Here is an 18144-nt window from a genome sequence, read left to right on the forward strand (position 1 = left end):
ATGAACAGTTAATTTGATAGTAATTGTTCTGATACTCCTATTAGGCTATTACTTACATCAGCGAAAACTTGGAGATTTGGTGCTTTTAGCATTGAAAATTAAAATTTTTGGCCAATTAACAACATTGCAAAATGTTTTGATGAAATAACATTTGAATTGTTGTAATTCCAAACACGACATATAAATAAGTTGTAATTAGAAAACGTGATATCAAGTAAATGTTGTATTTCAGAATTATGATATATTAAAAAGTTGTGATTGAAAACAATATAATCAAGTAAATGTTGCATTTTAAAATTATGATTTTTTTATATATCGTGTTTTGGAACCATAACAACTAACAAGATAGCTAAAAGGTTTCAATAACCAGATTACCACGACCAACAAAAAATTAGTAGTCAAATCTCCCCTTAAATCCTACATGTTTGAAGGGTTCATGACACTTGAAAATCTAAGAACCTAAAAATTTCAACAATCATAGTTTTGATTTACTTATATTTAAATTTAAAGTTATCATGTTAGAATATTTTAAATTTGAATTTGTTTGAATTTTTCTTCTATTTAAGTAGAATTCTAAGCTATGAAAAAACCATGAAAAAACTTATGGAGACTTTCTATTAAGTCATGGGAGGATTGAAGAACCTCAAATATACTTGTATGGAGAGGCTTGAGCAACCTCGAATATGCTCTAAAAATATCTTTTATCTTTTGTTAATTAGATCTTTGCAATCAATTTCTTTAAATTCAATAAAATTATTATTATTGTTGACCTGAATTATTAAATTTGTTATAATTGATATCAAAGTAGTAAATCTATAACAGAAGGAACGAGGATGTCATAGCTTATTGAAGCTATTATATTTATAGCTAAACAATGATCCAATATAAATGCAAATCAATGGCGTCATGACTATCTTAGTGAAGTGTGAAGACTCTAACTTGCTTTCTTGTCTTCCTAGGGTAAATTTCCAGATCCAAGCACGTTCACATTAGCGATTGGGTACTCACTAATTACACTATAATAGTGATTTTTTTATAAAAAAGAGTTGTTGGATTCCTTTCGCCTTGAAATGATGTGAACCCATATACAATGGAATGAATTTTTGTATGTTAATAATTCATGAAAATTAAAAATAAAACGTTTACCCCTAATGTTATGTAAATTTTATATTATGATAGTTTCGCAGTTGCGGTTTAAAAAAAATAATGATATTCCAGAATTCAATATCATCAGGAATTAGATTATTTAATATTTGAATAATAAGTAATCACATGTTCGGTCAATATTCTCTTATTTGGAGCTCACAAAATAGATGGTTGATAATATAAAGCTTAACACCTGTAAAATAATCATTTTTAGTGGGGTTTAAGGAACATCAAATGATAAAATCAGTGACTTTTAATAAAAAATTATAATAAATAAAAGAATAAGCTATATATTCTAAGAATAATAGTGTTTTTTTTATATGATAAATGTTTTAAGAACTAAAAAAATCAAGAATTCTTTACTTTGTTGATTCAAGTAATATTTATAGTTTTTTAACTTTATCATGTTATTTAAATAAAAGAATTAAAAAAATTATTTTCTCTTGCATTAACATATCTAATCTTTCTCTATACTTGAAAGAAGAGGTTGGAAAATCATGTTCAGGTCTTTAATGTACCACTGCAATTAGTAGAGAAATTAAAAGTGACTTTCAAATAAAAGAATGAGCTATATATTCTAAGAATAATAGTGTTTTTTTTTATATGATAAATGTTTTAAGAACTAAAATAATTAAGAATTCTTTACTTTGTTGATTCAAGTAATATTTATAGTTTCTTAATTTTATCATGTTATTTAAATAAAAGAATTAAAAAAATTATTTTCTCTTCTTAGCATTAACATATCTAATCTTTCTCTATACTTGAAAGAAGAGGTTGGAAAATCATGTTAAGGTATTTAATGTACCACTGCAATTAGTAGAGGAATTAAAAGTGACTTTCAAATAATCATTAGCAAGTGATTCAGTGGTTGTTAATATGATTGTCACTAGAGGCTAACACGATCGTTAACTTCAGGTTAGTGAGATTAGTCGAGGTGCGAGCAAGCTGGACCGGACACACATATTAATAATAATAATAAAAAAATGAATTTCAAATGAATTTATAATACTAGTTGGATCGTATAAAATCATTTTAAAAAAATGGGTGTTAAAAATTACCTGTCCAAGGAAAGGAGAGGGCTCCGGTTCACAAAAGTTAGTGCCCAGTATGAGAGCACTTGATCCCGAATGCCAAACAGAATGATTAGTTTCGCAGAAATAACCAGGGCGTTTGTCATGATGACTCTCATATAATTGACTGCTTTCCCCTTCCTCGAGAAAATCTATACCACTACAGCTTCAAAGGAAAATCTTCACATGCTTTCCCCTCCCAAAATATTGCTTTGTCCTATGTACCTCACGATGCATCGATAGCCAATGCTCTTTAAAATTCTAATGAACCCAGTAACCAGAGGAGAGAAAATTCATCACAATTTGGAGAATCTACGACTGCAATAAAATAAAACTGGTATTGGGCTCGAAGGGCCAATTGTTAGGAAAATGAACGATACTTCCCTTAGCCCAAATGACCCAAAACCAACTTGCCTGATGCTGGTTCCTCTACTTTTGAGCAGCCCTGCAATGCATTGGATTTTGCTTTGGCCATGAAAACGAAAGAGAATGTATCCCTGGAACAAACAGGACAATAGTCAATCAGAAAAATGCCAGTTTCTGCACAAAAATCAACTGTAGAATGGTTTTGGTTACTACTATTATGATTTGCTTTATTAGCTGCAAATTGACAACTGTGTGTTGTTAAATTGAGGTTGAATGAGAAAAATTTACCGAGTTCATAGTCTATAAAAAGCTGAGAGGTTCCCAGGTGCAGAAAAAGAAAAAAACGAAGGAAGTGTGATAGGATACCGAAGTAAATCAAAGTATTTTGTTGTCAGGGTGCCATCATGTCTACGAGGACTGAAATTGTGATCTGTGATAGGATGACTTTTGAGCTTTGACTGTATATGTCGTTTTCGGTGTTGGTGCCAGAAGTCTGTACACGACAGTAATCCTCTCCTCCCTTCCTCTTGTTGGGGTCTCGACGTTCTTCTGCTGTAACTCTTTTCTGGCGTACTTGTCTTGGTGCAAATATAATTCGGACTCGGCAATCTCGAGAAATGACTTCTCGGTTATTTTATCAAGGAAATCAATTGACACAGTAAAATTGTTCTCACGTCAAAAAGAAAAGAAAAGGTAATATTGCTCTTGATTTCTGAAAGCAGACTCCCCACCATGTTGCGAAAGGTAATATTGCTCTTGATTTCTGAAAGCGGACTCCCCACCATGTTGCGATTCTCTCCTCCCTTCTATATATATTAGAAGCACAGATTACGACTTTCGAGTGCTTTGCTTATTCATGCTGTGCATGTATGAATACCAACTGAGTTAAGTCCAATGGCCTGCTTGATCAGTGTTGTTTTAATGAATTAATATAAAATCATTTATTAGCTTAATGGTTTAGATTTTTGAATTAAAAATATTATTTAACATAATATTAAAATTTTAATAATAAAATAATTACGAATTAGAATCTCAAATAGTGGTGCGTGTGTATATATATATTATTAATTTGAGTATGGTTTGCTTGTTAAAAAACATTTTTTTATAAAACATTTTTCTGACTTCAGTTTTCTATAACAGAAAAATATAAGATTTAAAGAGTGAAAAATGTTTTCTAATTCAAAATAATAAAAACCACTTTTACACGGAGAAAAACAACACTTTATTATTTAAATATATATCAACATTATATATTAATAAAATAATTTTGAAATAAATAATATTATTAGAAAATAATAAAATAATAAAATATAGTGTAAATAATACATTAGGATACATCAATATAAAATATTTATTAAAAGTTATATTAATTTAATATATCAGTGTATATAATGTTTTACTTTATATAGTATTGCTATAAAACACATTGAAATATACATGTTATGCTATACAATAATCATATAAAAAAAATAGAATATAAAAGAAAATATTTTCAAGAATCATCAAATAGAAAAAAAATGTTATGGCACTATTTTAGAAATACTACTATTTAAAAAAAAATTATTGACTTGGAAACACTTATTTTTCAACTTAGTTTATACCATAAAATAGTTTAAACTCAATTTTTATTATACAATCAAGCATTAAAAATAATCTATTTTCTTGAAAATTACTTATCATGAAATTCACTTTTCAAAAAAGAATTTATTTTCTGACAAACGAGGCCTTGAATTACACGGTAAAGCTATACATTTTTTTAAATGACATTAAAGAATAGTTTCTTTTGTTAAGCATTGAGATTAAAATGAAAACAGTACTGTTAACAGTCAGTGTTACTCCAAAGCAAGGTATTTGTTAGCACTATTCCCCTGTTTTATTGTCTATTTGCCCCACCTTTGAGAAAATTCATGCTACTTGTTAAAAAAAATAAATTCATTCCTCCTCTCCTTTTCTCCTTTCTCCCTCCGGTCTCTCTCCACCAGCAATCACGTTGTCCCCTGTTTTTTTTTCTCCTTATCACCATGATATAACCAGAAATTAAAAAATAATTTATTTTCTCAAAAATCACTTTTTAAAGAGTGAAACCATTTTTAAATTTTTGACAATTAAAGGATAATTTATTTTGTTTGTAACAATTATTGTTACTCCAAAGCAAGACATTTGTCAGCACGATTCTCCCTTGTTTCAGCTACAATCCACGTATTAAATTCTCTAAAAGCCTTTTTTAATAACGAGTAAATTATAAATTAATCCTTTTAGTTTTGCAAAATGGATTAAACAGTCCATTTAGTTTGAGAAATAATTAATTAATTGATTGATTGATTGATTAGTGTTGATGATGTTTAATTAATATTTATCTATAATCCAACATATATCTTATTTTCTCATCAATCTTTTTATGCTATTCTTTTTCCTTTTCTACTCCTCAACACCAAAAAATAAATTAAGAAATATAATAAAAAGAGTAAAAATTATAATTCTAATATTAACTAAAACACTTAAAAAAAAACTAGAGTTTTTAATGGTGTTTCACTACTCGTGTAAATAATAAAACACCTTCCCCTTTTCTATTTTATTTTTGTTTTTTATTTTTTTAATTTCATCATAGAATATTGTTTTATTTATCAATCTCGTGACCTAATTTTATGAGATAAGATTTAAAATTATAGTGGAGAGATAAAATTAAAATAAAAAGGACCACAATGTAAAATACATAAAAAATATATGACCAGTATCAAAGTTTATAAAAATTTTATTTTGATTCAAATATTCATTTTGTTTAGTTTTTAATTCACGATTGTAAGATAAGAGGGGTAAAGTACAAGAAAACTGCAATAAAAAAGAAAAAATTAGCAGTTAGCCACATTATGATGATTAAAATGACTGATCTTGGTGTCAAGTGATTCAATTTGACGAGGACAATAAATAATGATGATTTTTCCCCTATAAACATGGTTGAAAGGGTAAATTAATGTTCATTTAAATCTTTTTAATTTAGTTTATATTTACTTTTTAGATTGATTTCACAATGTTTTTGGATTAATGAGTCATTGTGTTTTCATGTGAAAATAGATGAAAAAATGATTTTTCAAGCTAACCCCCGATCCCCTGGTTTTATGGGCAATAACCTAGCAGTGACTTGCCACCCAAATTGTTTTTTTTTTTTAAAAAAGAAAAAATAAGTGGATGACCCATCATCCACTCCTGAAAAGAAACAAGCATGTATAGAGTTAGAAGACTAATTAATTATTTTTTAAAACTAATTCTTCTAACATAATATTAACTCATTCTTCTAAGTTCTAACATAAACAGCATATATGCAAAACCAAAATGTTTACGTTTTTAATTAAAAAAAAACATTATATTTTAAAATGTATGTACATCACTAACACAATTTTCCATTACATTCAAAATTAATTTGAAATTTTACCCGTGAGTGATAAAACTAATTATAACTATATTTTAAAATAGAAGACCAATTAATTATTTTTTAAAACTAAAATAACTATTTAATTCATTTTGCAAAATTACATGTACTAATTTATAATTTACTCAATATTAAATGGTTTAGAGCTGAAAAAAGAAAAGGCCCAATAAAGGCCCAAATACAGCAAACAACCAAGATTCAAGGGCGCCAACAAGACATTTCAAAACTTTAACGCTGCTCTCTCTCTTGCTCAGTTAGCTTTGGCTAGAACAGCGGATGGAGTGCTGTTCCACTTTCTCAATGTGACACAAACACAGGGCACTCAAAAATTCCGATGCTTCCTCCTCATACTCATGGACAGCACGCATGCCCTAACCTAATTCCTTCTAATTAAAATATCTCCCCTCCAGATAAGTATCTTCGTTTTTGTCTTCTCCTCCCCAAACTGATCCTCTCCTTGACGGAAATGCCGTTGAGATCCGGTCATGGACAGGGAGGCTAACCTTCCTCTCCCATCTCTACCTCCGCCAAAAAATCTCGTTCGTCCGGTCACCAACGCCGCCGACACGACTTCATCTTCGTCCTCGTTCTCTTCCTCCCCCCCGGACTTTCTCCGGCATGTCCAAGCCGCCTTCAAGCGCCACCGCCCCCTCGGTACCACCACCCCTATCTGTAACTTTTTGTACTTTCGATCTCTCTAGATCTCGCTTTTACTAAGAAGTTCTGAAAATTAGGGTTTACAATTTGGCACATTCATTCATTTATTTATCTATTGCTATTTACTATAAAATGAAATTAAGGCTTAATCCAGGAATGCTGATTACTATGTTCACGATTGTGTTAATTAATTTGGAATCAACTTCTTCATCTTGAAGTCAAGTTCGAAGATTTTGTTTTTAATTTGTGACCAGAATACTTTAATTATCACTTTTTGACAGTTAAATTGTAATATATGTCGAAGTTCTAAGTGTTTGGCATGCTCGTTTTAGGTATAATGCAAACGAATAATAGTATAAAGCCTAGGCGTACGTTGATTCCACAGCGTGAAGCATCGAGAACCGTAGCTTCAAATGTGGATCCTACTACAGGGACGAAGAAGTCTCAAGATGTTGTTCCTCTAAGTAAAGATTCAATTTTGCAAACAAAGAATCCAGTTGCTGTTATTAGGGAAACTCATGAAGATGCATCTCCGTTTCCAGGAACCATTACAAAGACGTTTGATGAGAGTTTCAATCCGTTTGATGGACAGAGAGAGCAACCAGAATCTGTTATTGCTACTAAAGAGGATAATCAGGTGCCCCTGACATGTGTAGAATCTCAACTTGTTGAGGGTAAGAGAAAAGTCCAGTTTTTGACAGTGAACAAGGCCACTTCCCAGGGTAATATACTGCTCCTTGCTTTTTTGAGTGATCGTTTGAAAGTTGGTTTTGTTGGATTACTTGTTGTTTGTCATCTAATCTAAGATGCCGTGGCAAAAGCTTTTAAGTTTTGTACTCTGGACATATATATATGTACTGTTATCTTCTAACTTGCAGGGGCCGATGATGGAATGGCCACTGGATTGGAGAACTTGTCTTCTCATATGGGTTCACTTGCATTGACAGAAATGGAATGGGATGTGAGCAATCAAGTAGAGGTGTCAAATGTGATTAATGATGAAACGAAGCAGCAGAACTTTCATAACATGGAATCAGATGTCACTTCGAGATCTGATGGAGCTGTAACATCACTGGCAAAGAGAGCAATGGTTGTTCAGGATCAGTTGCATCAATTGAGGAACTTCTTAAACCAACCAGCTACTCAATCATCTGTTGTTGGTCCATCTTGTGCTACCACAACATCTGTTCATTCTACTTCGGCACCCATGCTTAACTCAACGACTTATTGCTCTCGTCTACATACAGAGAATGGTTCTCAAGCTGCTGTCGAACCTTTGAGGGATTCTAATGCAAATTCTCAGCATGTAACTCCAAGGAATTTGGAGCAGCTGTCACATCCTTTATTGAAGGACACAAGTGCTATGCTAATTGACCTGAGAGCCACTGCAACCCAGCCTTCTACCTCTGCTATTCATTCCCAATTTAAGGAGCTTGACCTGCCTAAGGAGCAAAAGGGAAGCATGCCTGAGGCACATGACATTGCAAACAATCCTTCTCTTGTTGATAAGCCCGCTAAGGAGAGAGGACCCGCAGATGAAGGTACTGATGTCCAATCTCAGCGTCCAATGTCCAGAAACCCATCTTCAAATGTGAAGTTGGAGCCATCTAAACCAGAAAACAAAGAAAAGGTTGCAAGCAGTAAAGGCACATCAGTACCTCGGAAAAGGAGTTATGATCCAGATTTGTTCTTTAAAGTTAATGGGAAGCTCTATCAAAGGCTTGGTAAGATAGGAAGTGGAGGAAGTAGTGAGGTTCACAAAGTCATTTCCTCAGACTGTACAATCTATGCACTCAAGAAAATCAAGCTCAAGGGTCGTGATTATGGAACTGCATATGGTTTTTGCCAGGAAATTCTATATCTAAACAAATTAAAGGGGAAGAACAACATTATACAGTTAATAGATTATGAGGTACTCACTTGCATCCTTAAAAGAATCATGCTCTAAATGATATGATTTAACTGGGGCAATCATGTTTGCAATTTACTCAAACTCTATACCTTGTGGTTGTACATATGTGCTTCGAGATAACATTATAGAAGACGATAAATCTTCTGTGCCAGAAGAATAGGTCTTTTATATTGATGTTCTTTTTTCTTCTCATCAGAATCCATATCTTAAAGGCTTGACATCTATTCTTGATTTATTCATCTACTAGATCTCTAACACTCTCTTTTGGAATTAGGTGACAGATAAAGCTTTGCTCCATGAAGTCATGAGTAGCTCCATAAGTAATAAAGATGGAAGAGTTAAGGATGATGGGTGCATATACATGGTCCTTGAATACGGGGAAATTGATTTGGCTCACATGCTGGCCCAGAAATGGAAGGAGATGGATAGCTCCAACCAGACGATAGATGAGAATTGGCTTAGATTTTACTGGCAGGTCCTCGGGCTTCACCTGGCCTTGCATCATAGTTGCAGTTTAATTTATATTAACACTCTATAGCTATTTCTAATATTACAGATTGATAGCTATAGCTACTAATTCAGATGTCAGTTTTTAATGCTAGAATGAAGTCATTTTGAACAGTGGGGAGCATTTTGTCTTTGTTTAAAGGAAGCACTGTAATCATGCTCCTGTTTTCATTATTGGGACTTTGTCTGCATCACGGGGTGGATAAGTTTCTAATGTGGCATGATGTTGATTATTGACATTTTTTCATTTTCCATTTTCAATCTCTCTCATAGTTTGTATGGAAGGGGATTTGGCATGGATGAGGAAACACACTTGTTTATATGAGCAATGCAACATTGTCTTCATATGATACTAACAAATAGCAAATTTACATCATCTTGAAAACACACAGAATTTGTTGGTCTAAGGCATATTTTTTTGTTTTATTCATTGTTATTTGAATGGCAGTGCAGATTAACATTGTTTTGTTCAAATATTTTGCAGCAAATACTTCAAGCTGTCAATACCATTCATGAGGAACGTATTGTACACTCTGACCTGAAGCCAGCAAATTTTCTTCTTGTCAAAGGTTCTCTGAAGTTGATTGATTTTGGTATCGCCAAAGCCATAATGAGTGATACCACTAATATTCAAAGGGATTCACAGGTAGACTTTACTTATTCCTTGTATTTGGTTTTCCAAACTATTATTAGATTTAGAAGTATGATTGCATCAGAATGCAGATTCCACCTTGTATGTGCCCTTCTGTTGATTGACCACATGTTGCCACTAAGAACACGCCCTTCTTTTGTTCTGTGTATTTTTGGATGAAGAGGATTGCTTAATTGTCAATTTAGCTTATTTAAGAGGTTCTTTAGTTAGTATTATTTTGCTTAGTGGTTCATATTCTGTTTCTGCAGGTAGGTACCCTGAGCTACATGTCTCCAGAGGCATTCATGTGCAATGAGAGTGATGCGAATGGAAACACCATAAAGTGTGGTCGACCATCAGATATTTGGTCCCTTGGCTGTATCCTTTACCAAATGGTGTATGGAAGAACCCCCTTTTCTGAGTTCAAGACTTTTTGGGCCAAGTTCAAAGTTATAACAGATCCAAACCATGAGATAACTTATGAGCCAGTTTCCAACCCATGGCTTCTTGATCTTATGAAAAAATGCTTGGCTTGGGACCGGAACGAGAGGTGGAGAATCCCTCAATTACTTCAACACCCTTTTCTTGTTCCACCAGTACCAACTCAACCATCAGTATCTCAGAAACAAGGTTGTAAACTGCTTCAACTTGTCTCAGAAACTTGTAGCGGTGACCAAGAAGCTTCTGTGCTATGCCGTGAGCTCCAACAATTGCTTAACCCAGGTACTCTCACACCTGAGTCATCAACATCGCGAGACCAACAATGTAAGTTGCTCTCGCAGATGTCTAAGCTTTGTTTTCAGCTCCGGGAGTGTTTAGCAAAGTTAGAGAGAGGATAGGAATGGTTTCAGGTAGTCAACTCTGGGAAGGTCTTCTTCTCGTTTGGGAATATGAGAAATCTTGTCCGTCCACTGTAAGGTGTACACATCCCTGTTGTTTAATTATGCCTTCAAACAGAAGAATTGAACTCCAATTCTTTACTTGTATGCATCTCCTTTTTGAAAGCGCGCAGCGCGACAAAGGATGTGTAATCTTTCACTTGCTTTGCGCAACTTCTATGTAAGATAGCACAGTACTGACATGATTTTCTACTTAACTGTAATAGCTATTTGTCATGGATCTTCTGAGAAAATTTTCAGCACATTGTCTAGGGAAGCAAGTAACGATAAATAATAATAAAAATAACAAAAACAACCCCTGGTGGCGGAAAACCTAAATTAACTCCTGTGTGGTAACTTCAGGATTTTTACCGAAAATGATTTTTTTTTCCTCACAGGTATTGTTTAGAATACTTTGGCTCATGCAAATGCGAGTTCCTGGAATGGTAGGGTACTTATATCATACTCGATGTGAGAAGAAAAACTGCCTGCTCCTACGATTTTGTTTTTTTCCAAACTATAGTGGCGTGAGCAATTTGTACGGGTTTGCCGGGGTTCCCTTGTGCCGGTGAATTTTTGCGTCCTACTATTGATTGATTATGGAAGGCAGTAGAAAAGGAACGAAGCCGGTTGTGAGCTCCATGATTGATTACCTCCTATGACTGTATTAACTGAATGCTTCCATTAAGGAAGTTGACGAGGGCAAATCGTATCAAACGAATGACAGAGTAATTACCATCTCATTTTGCAAATTTCTACAAAGGTAGGGTCTAACCATCAAACGAATAGAAGGCGCAACAGACTTTCGCTTATCCTTCTCAAGCAGGGAGAGAGACAGCGATGCAACTTCCAGTCTGATTTCTGAAGATCATACACAAACACAATTATTCACTCATTTTTTTGAAAGAAAAAATAATAGATGGAAGAACTAGCCGCGCTTGTATCTGGTAGTCGAGTAGAATTGTAAATATTTTAGACTGGAGAGTGTAGACGATTCCAGTATTATTTTAAATTTAAATATTTAGTCTCACCTTCCCTTCCGTTCCTCCAATTTTCACATTCGCAAAAAATGCCCTAAAATATTGGGCTATGTAATTTCTTTTGTCATAAAATACCTCTCCGCCGTTCCTTCTGCGAATAACGTATCGCTTTTATAATCCAACGGCTCCAAAACGTCAGTGACAACAAACTTTAAGCACCTGCTGTTCCTATAACACGTGTTGTGTTCTCCGCAAACTAAACTTCTAACTCCGTAGAGAAAGAGGTTTTTTACGACTTGAATTGGACCCCAAGGGAGCGGAATCTAGCTAATGCCAGAAAAACTTCTCTCGCGCTTCTCTCGCGCTTCATTCACGCTTCCTCACCTGCGTTTTCTCTCTCCACAATCTTCTCTCTCGCTCCGCTCTCTACATAACTTCATTGCTCCTACAAGCCAGAAAAGCCCATTCACTCTATCTCGATCAGTTGCAGCCGCTACAGGTACGTGTCAGATGCCTTTACCTTTCTTGACAACTGGAAATGCTTTTAAATCTTGATTTGTTGCTGCTGCTGTTGTTTTGGTTCAGCAATGGATAGCAGCAGCAGCACGCCTTGTAAGCTGGTATTATGCGGAAAATCATCTGCAGAGAATGAAATTGCTAAATCATTAATGAATAATAACACTCTTAAACTGCCTGATAATGTGCAAGTCTCTACTCTCTTGCACTCGGAGATTATTAATAAGCAGCAGCGGCAAGACGAAGAGTCTTTCTGTATTGAACGGTTTATGAATTCTCTTTCAACTAATCAATTCGGTAGATTACTCATCTGGTCGCCGATATTGCCTTCAACTCATGATGTTGTTTCCAAGTAAGAATCTCCAATTTCAATTTTCCGATTTTTTTCGTGTGTATAATAAATTCAGATGCTTAATTTTCTTCTTCTTTTTGACAGTAATTTTGGTGAGCTTCCAATTGGTACTGTTTGCGTTGCTGATGTTCAATATAAAGGGCGAGGTTTGTGATATAAATTTCGTGCTGTGATTTCGGATTTCCAATGATCAATAGTTATAACTTTGTATGTTTGATTGTGCAGGTCGATCAAAGAATGTATGGGAATCTCCAGCAGGTTGCCTGATGTTTTCATTTACCATTCAAATGGAGGATGGACGAGTTGTGCCTTTGTTGCAATATGTAGTGTCTCTTGCTGTTACAGAGGCAATAAAGGATGTTTGCGACAAAAATGTTGGTTTTTTTTTCCCTTCTTAATTGAAGGGTGTTGCCAGTCATTAACTAGTTATAACCTTGCTCTTTCTTATTTGATAACTAAATATCGCTTACTTGGTGATGTTTACTTGACAAGAGAACATAATGACTTAAACAAGTAAATTAGTCAAGTTGCATTCAGAGTATGTGATCTTAGAGAACGAAGTGCTAGTAACTCATTACGTTGGTGTGTGAAAAACATAAGTTTTTTAAGAATTTTCACCTGATAGTGTCGGATTGAAAGGTGGCTTGTGGCTGCTTTACCCATCAATGCCATGCATGATTGTTTTATTGCAATTTTTCAGCCAGCCAGTATGTGAGTTTGAGGTTTGATTCACTCATTTGGGAGTATATGATTTATTTCAGGGCTTACCGCGTATTGATGTTAGAATCAAATGGCCAAATGATCTTTATTTGAATGGTCTTAAAGTTGGAGGCATTCTCTCCACCTCAACATATAAATCAAAGAAGTTCAATGTCAGTACCGGTAAATATAATTCTTTTTCTGTGATCTGCAATTGTTTTCTGATGTTCACACTTCCATATTGCTAACTGGCTACTTTGTTTATTCTTTATCACTTGTTCTCTATAATCCAAATCATAGAGAAGGTTGGTTCTAAGTTTGCATGTATGATACAAATAATATAGTATCACAATCTTGCAGGTATAGGCTTGAATGTCGATAATGAGAAACCAACAACATGCTTGAATGCAGTCTTAAGAGAATTGTCTGCTGCTGCATGCACATTAAGAAGAGAAGATATTGTTGCAGCCTTTCTAAATAAATTTGAAAATTTTTATGATCTTTTCATAAATGGAGGTGAGCCAATACTTTTTGAAAAGTCATATCCATCATCAATATGTCATCTCATTTATCAATCATTCTGTAGAAATGTCATCCAGACATGCCAACCTTCTTTGGTTTTATCATGTCGAAAGTTGAAGCTATCATTTTCTTGTAGCAATTAACTGAGTTTATTTCCAGATAAATTCATTTGATAAGGGCCCATACTTGAAATGTTTCCTTAGAAATCCTGCTAGGTTAAAAGGCATGTATGTCTATGCATGATTATTCCAGTTGTTTCTTGAAGGTATGCTTGCCACGTAACATCATAAAAGGAAGAGAAACAACACCTTGGTAACTTAAATTTAAGGATTATTGGATATAGGATGAAAAAAAGAAGAAGCTATCCTGGAAATTTTAATATCTGTTAGTCAAACTTTTGAGGAGATAGAACTTCGTTACAGAAGCTCAAATGATTGTTTTTGAGATTTATTTATAGCTTCATGGCTTCATCCCCTCCCTCCCATTGCATTTGTGGAATAGATTTTTATTTTAGCTCTATGGTTATCTTTTTTATTCTTCCCCTTGGATACTTGCAGACTAGTGTGCTTGGTTTTTGCTGCTTTTAATTCTTGTATTACTTACATATTGTGGGATTTAGGGGTTTGCTTCAAATTTCTTCCAGATATTTGTTTGTTGTCCCCTAGCCTGGTAAAGCACCAGCTGGAATTGGCTTTATTCAGAAATCAGAAAGCATTGCAATGAGCTATTCTTATTAAGTTCTCTAAGATAGATTGAGGGTGCTGATTTGATACTTTTCAACCAGTCACGGAATGCACATGCTAATTCTTAACCAACTGCTTCATGTAGTTCTGCTTGAATCAGCTCGAGGGATTTTAGAATGGTAGGATAATGGATTGAATTTATATGGTTTATTAACATGAATGGTGAAGTTTGATAGCAAAAGGGTGAAGATTTGATGGCTTTTTTTTTTGGATCCCCAGACTCTACTCATTTGTCCCTGGTTAATCATATATGGAAGGGCTAGATACACTCTAAGGTTAAGTTTTTTGTTCGGTTAGTTCTCAAAAACATAAATTCCAATGACTTGTTACAAGTTACTAATTGTGTTGATGTTGTTTCCTTCTCTCTTTTCATAGCTGCATCAGAAAATTCTTTAGAAATAGCAGTTTGTTTCTAGTGACTTTTTTCATTTCTCTTGTCAAACTAATTGTATTACTTATGATAATAATAATAACAATAATGCCACGTTCATTCTTTCTGTGTTTTTTTTTTCTTTTGGCATGTCATCCAGGATTTCAAACTCTTGAGGAGCTTTACTATAAAACATGGCTACACAGGTAAGACATGCTTTTTTATCACTCTCCAGCGTTTTAACATGATTCCCTCTTTGTTATGTTAATGATTTCCTTTTCTGGGTGTGATTGTTTACTTTATCTAATGTAAGGGGCACTGGAAATGTTTATAATTGGTTAAGGTAGATGTTCATTCAAATCAAAGATGTTTTATCGGTTTCTCATTTCATCACTTCCTCTGAAATTTTATGTCCATACAAGTTTTGAAGGAGATAATCTTCAAGATACATAGCAAAGGAGGTCCATCATCTCCTGTTATTTCTATTGCCATGAAATGTATTGAGGTCCATAGAAGTTTTAGATTACTTTTTTAATGAATTCCTTGCACCTGAGAATGGTGCTTGGCAACCTGAAAACAATTTGACTGAAATTAAAAGGGAAAAAAATCACATTCTAGTTGCCATATGGAAAAAGAATATGGTTTCACACACTTTGCTTCAGCTAGGATGATGTGGTGTTCAAACCAATGAATCATCTGTTATCTTCTCAGTAATGTCCCTGTTTCAGCTGCTCACATTATCATTGGCCTTTGGATGTGTTGACCGTACAAGTGTACCTGGTTAATTTCCACAAATCTTTCTGTCAACGATTTTCTCATCCCCTACTCAATATTCTCACGTGTTTTGATTCCCAATTCGTTTTTTTTTTTGGTTTTTACTTTTTACACATCACCAGATTTCTATTCGCTCTGCTTTAAAAATTCCTCATATTGAGCTAGATAACTGCTCAACTTTCTGTGCTATAAGACAGCTGATCTGACATGTTTAAACTGTTTAGACAAGCATGTTTCAGCGATTTGTTTTCTGGGAACACCTTTCACTAATTTGCAAAATTTTAATTTTTTTTCATATGCTTCTATAATTGGAACTTCAGAGGCTATCTCTGTTATCTTGGACCATAGTTATGTTCTTTATCCTGTACTAAACTCTTGAATTCAATTATCATAATCTGCAATACATTTGTCATCTTTTGCATGTATAGTTATGATTTTGTTTTGAGATGTTCATGTAGTGGGCAGAGAGTTATCATCCAGGAGAAGAACGAGAACCAAGTAGTGGAGAACGTGGTCACCATTCAGGTATGACCATTGATATGGTTCCTAGATAGCATGCTACCTTGCAATTTGAATCCACTCTTTTCTCCTATGGAGATCTGAGGAACAGTTTTATTCTGTTACACATTACAAACTGAAGATCCATATTTGATTTTGTAATTTCAGTTTCAATGTTGAAGTTTGGAAAAAATTAGTTACTTAAGCCTCTTGATATGACAAACCTGTTATATGATATTCCGCAAAATAAGGTGCCATTGCATTTTGCAATGGTGCTAAATAAGTGGAAGTGTCATGTTCCTTGTGCCAGAGCCTAAGATTTAGCTGATTGTTTTATTTACAGGGTTTGACATCCTCGGGTTATTTGCTAGCTATCGGTGAAGACAATCAAATGTGTGAACTTCATCCTGATGGCAATAGGTAGATTGGCTTTACCTTTCCAGATATATATTGTTGTTTAGGATATTCTACACTTGTTCCAAGTTGAATTTGAAGAGAATTTATGAGTTTGTGTGTTGCTGGGTTGTGCATGAGTAGTACTTATTCAACAAAATCATCGTGCATAAGTCCTTCTTTGCTTTGAAGTTTTCTACAATTGACTGAGGAGCTGTATAAAATTCCAAGAGGCAATGTGATAAGCAAACATAGTGCTAGGTCTGTGAAGATTTTTAGATATCCGATGATTTCATTTCTTCAAGTTTGCTCTCTAGTTAAGGCTATTAAGTTCAATTTCGCAACAAGCTTATGTTTCTTTCATTCAAGTTCGTGTGGTAAAAAGAGAGAGATAAAAGGGTATGTGTGCATGTGTGAATATTTGCCTCCTTATTTCTCCTCCAATAAGATTTAGGGTGCCTTTGGCACTATGGACGAAACGTTTGTGGCTGCAGCCTCATCGTTAGCTTTCTCATTACTTTCCAGTCATCAGCATATCAAAACCACTTTTACCATGTCTTTAGGTAGCTGTACGAGGAAATGATGTGTTGATGTATCCTATTTTCTAATACAAGGATTACATGGACCCATGTGCATAGTGTCCTCTATGTAACTTTTCTCAACCCAGATGTCTCGAGCCCTTGGCTTGGTTCGTGTTTTAATGGGCCGTTAACAACTTTCCGTGTTTCTAAATTTTCCTTTCATCAAATAAAAAACAGTTAGAAACCCCTGTGCTACTAAGTGTTACTATCTGCTATTATCTACTTGCTTTTCACTGAAATATGCTGAGATTGGTATCGTATAGTTTTACATTCAGATGATTTGGTTCCATACAGAGAACTTTCCTCATTATCCTCCTGAGATAAGTAATCACAGTTGTTTGTTCTCATTGGCTACAGTTTTGACTTCTTCAAAGGACTAGTCAGAAGAAAACTTGAATAAAGAAGATTCCCTAGCATCTTCCACTGGAGGCAAAAGTCATGTTGGAACAGCTGCGCAAGTGGAGATGTTTTACGAACTGTATTTCTTATTTTCGTTTAATTAAATCACTCTGCCCATATTTATCTTCAAGTTGCTTTGTTTAAATGAGATATTGACAAAACTTACACAGGTCTTTCTTTAGTTTTTTTTTTCCTTGCAAGTGCAAATCTTTATTTACTTATGAATTAGGTCAGATTCCTTCACCCAATATATATAATTAAGGTCAGGTCATCTAAATTACGAACATTGTACAGCGTATTGTACATTTGCAAACCGAGATCACATACTTTTTTAAGCTGTTTGTTACTTTGCGGAGAGCAGATGTAGATCTCTAGCAATAATCAATCATTTGTTAGAAATTTGGTCACTTTTGTGCCAGCTGTGGAACGATACCAAAGAACAAATTAATCCATAATTGATTTGGTCTTGTGGTTCTTTGATTATATTCTTTGTTCAAAAGGCCATATTGAAAGATGTGTTTGCTTTAGTTTTGTTAGCTGGATCCTTCCACCCATTATCAACCAGGTGTCAGACTAATATGGCTGTCATTGTTTTTCTACTTTATTTATCACTCTTGATTTGTTGAAAACATGCAGGGCAAAGATTTTTCTTCCAGGCCGATGATCACTCATCAGGACATACCTTGACTGGTGTGCAGTCTAAACCTCAGACACTGGTACGCC

General features: G+C 34.3%; 2 protein-coding genes across 6 annotated transcripts; both read left to right on the forward strand.

Annotated features, from left to right (window-relative positions):
• The first annotated feature begins 6246 nt into the window (after positions 1-6246).
• On the forward strand, positions 6247-10848 carry LOC7463176 (serine/threonine-protein kinase MPS1). Of its 5 annotated transcripts, XM_024594696.2 has the most exons (7): positions 6247-6681; positions 6999-7130; positions 7209-7388; positions 7545-8578; positions 8853-9053; positions 9570-9731; positions 9986-10848. In XM_024594696.2, the coding sequence occupies exons 1-7, from the start codon at positions 6495-6497 to the stop codon at positions 10553-10555; spliced, it is 2466 nt and encodes an 821-aa protein (XP_024450464.2). In that variant the 5' UTR covers positions 6247-6494; the 3' UTR covers positions 10556-10848. The 5 variants fall into 5 exon arrangements, with proteins under 5 accessions (XP_024450464.2, XP_024450461.2, XP_024450463.2 ...); XM_024594693.2 differs by having other exon boundaries at positions 6999-7388; XM_024594695.2 differs by having other exon boundaries at positions 6999-7388; positions 7614-8578.
• Positions 10849-11666: 818 nt separating this feature from the next.
• LOC7495112 (biotin--protein ligase 2) lies at positions 11667-17756 on the forward strand. Its single transcript, XM_002300974.4, has 10 exons — positions 11667-12073; positions 12160-12442; positions 12527-12588; positions 12668-12816; positions 13204-13324; positions 13502-13657; positions 14937-14982; positions 16009-16075; positions 16392-16468; positions 17380-17756. The coding sequence occupies exons 1-10, from the start codon at positions 11905-11907 to the stop codon at positions 17420-17422; spliced, it is 1173 nt and encodes a 390-aa protein (XP_002301010.3). The 5' UTR covers positions 11667-11904; the 3' UTR covers positions 17423-17756.
• The last annotated feature ends 388 nt before the right edge of the window (positions 17757-18144 follow it).

The sequence above is a fragment of the Populus trichocarpa genome, chromosome 2 (genome assembly GCF_000002775.5).
Source record: "Populus trichocarpa isolate Nisqually-1 chromosome 2, P.trichocarpa_v4.1, whole genome shotgun sequence".
NCBI lineage: Eukaryota > Viridiplantae > Streptophyta > Magnoliopsida > Malpighiales > Salicaceae > Populus > Populus trichocarpa.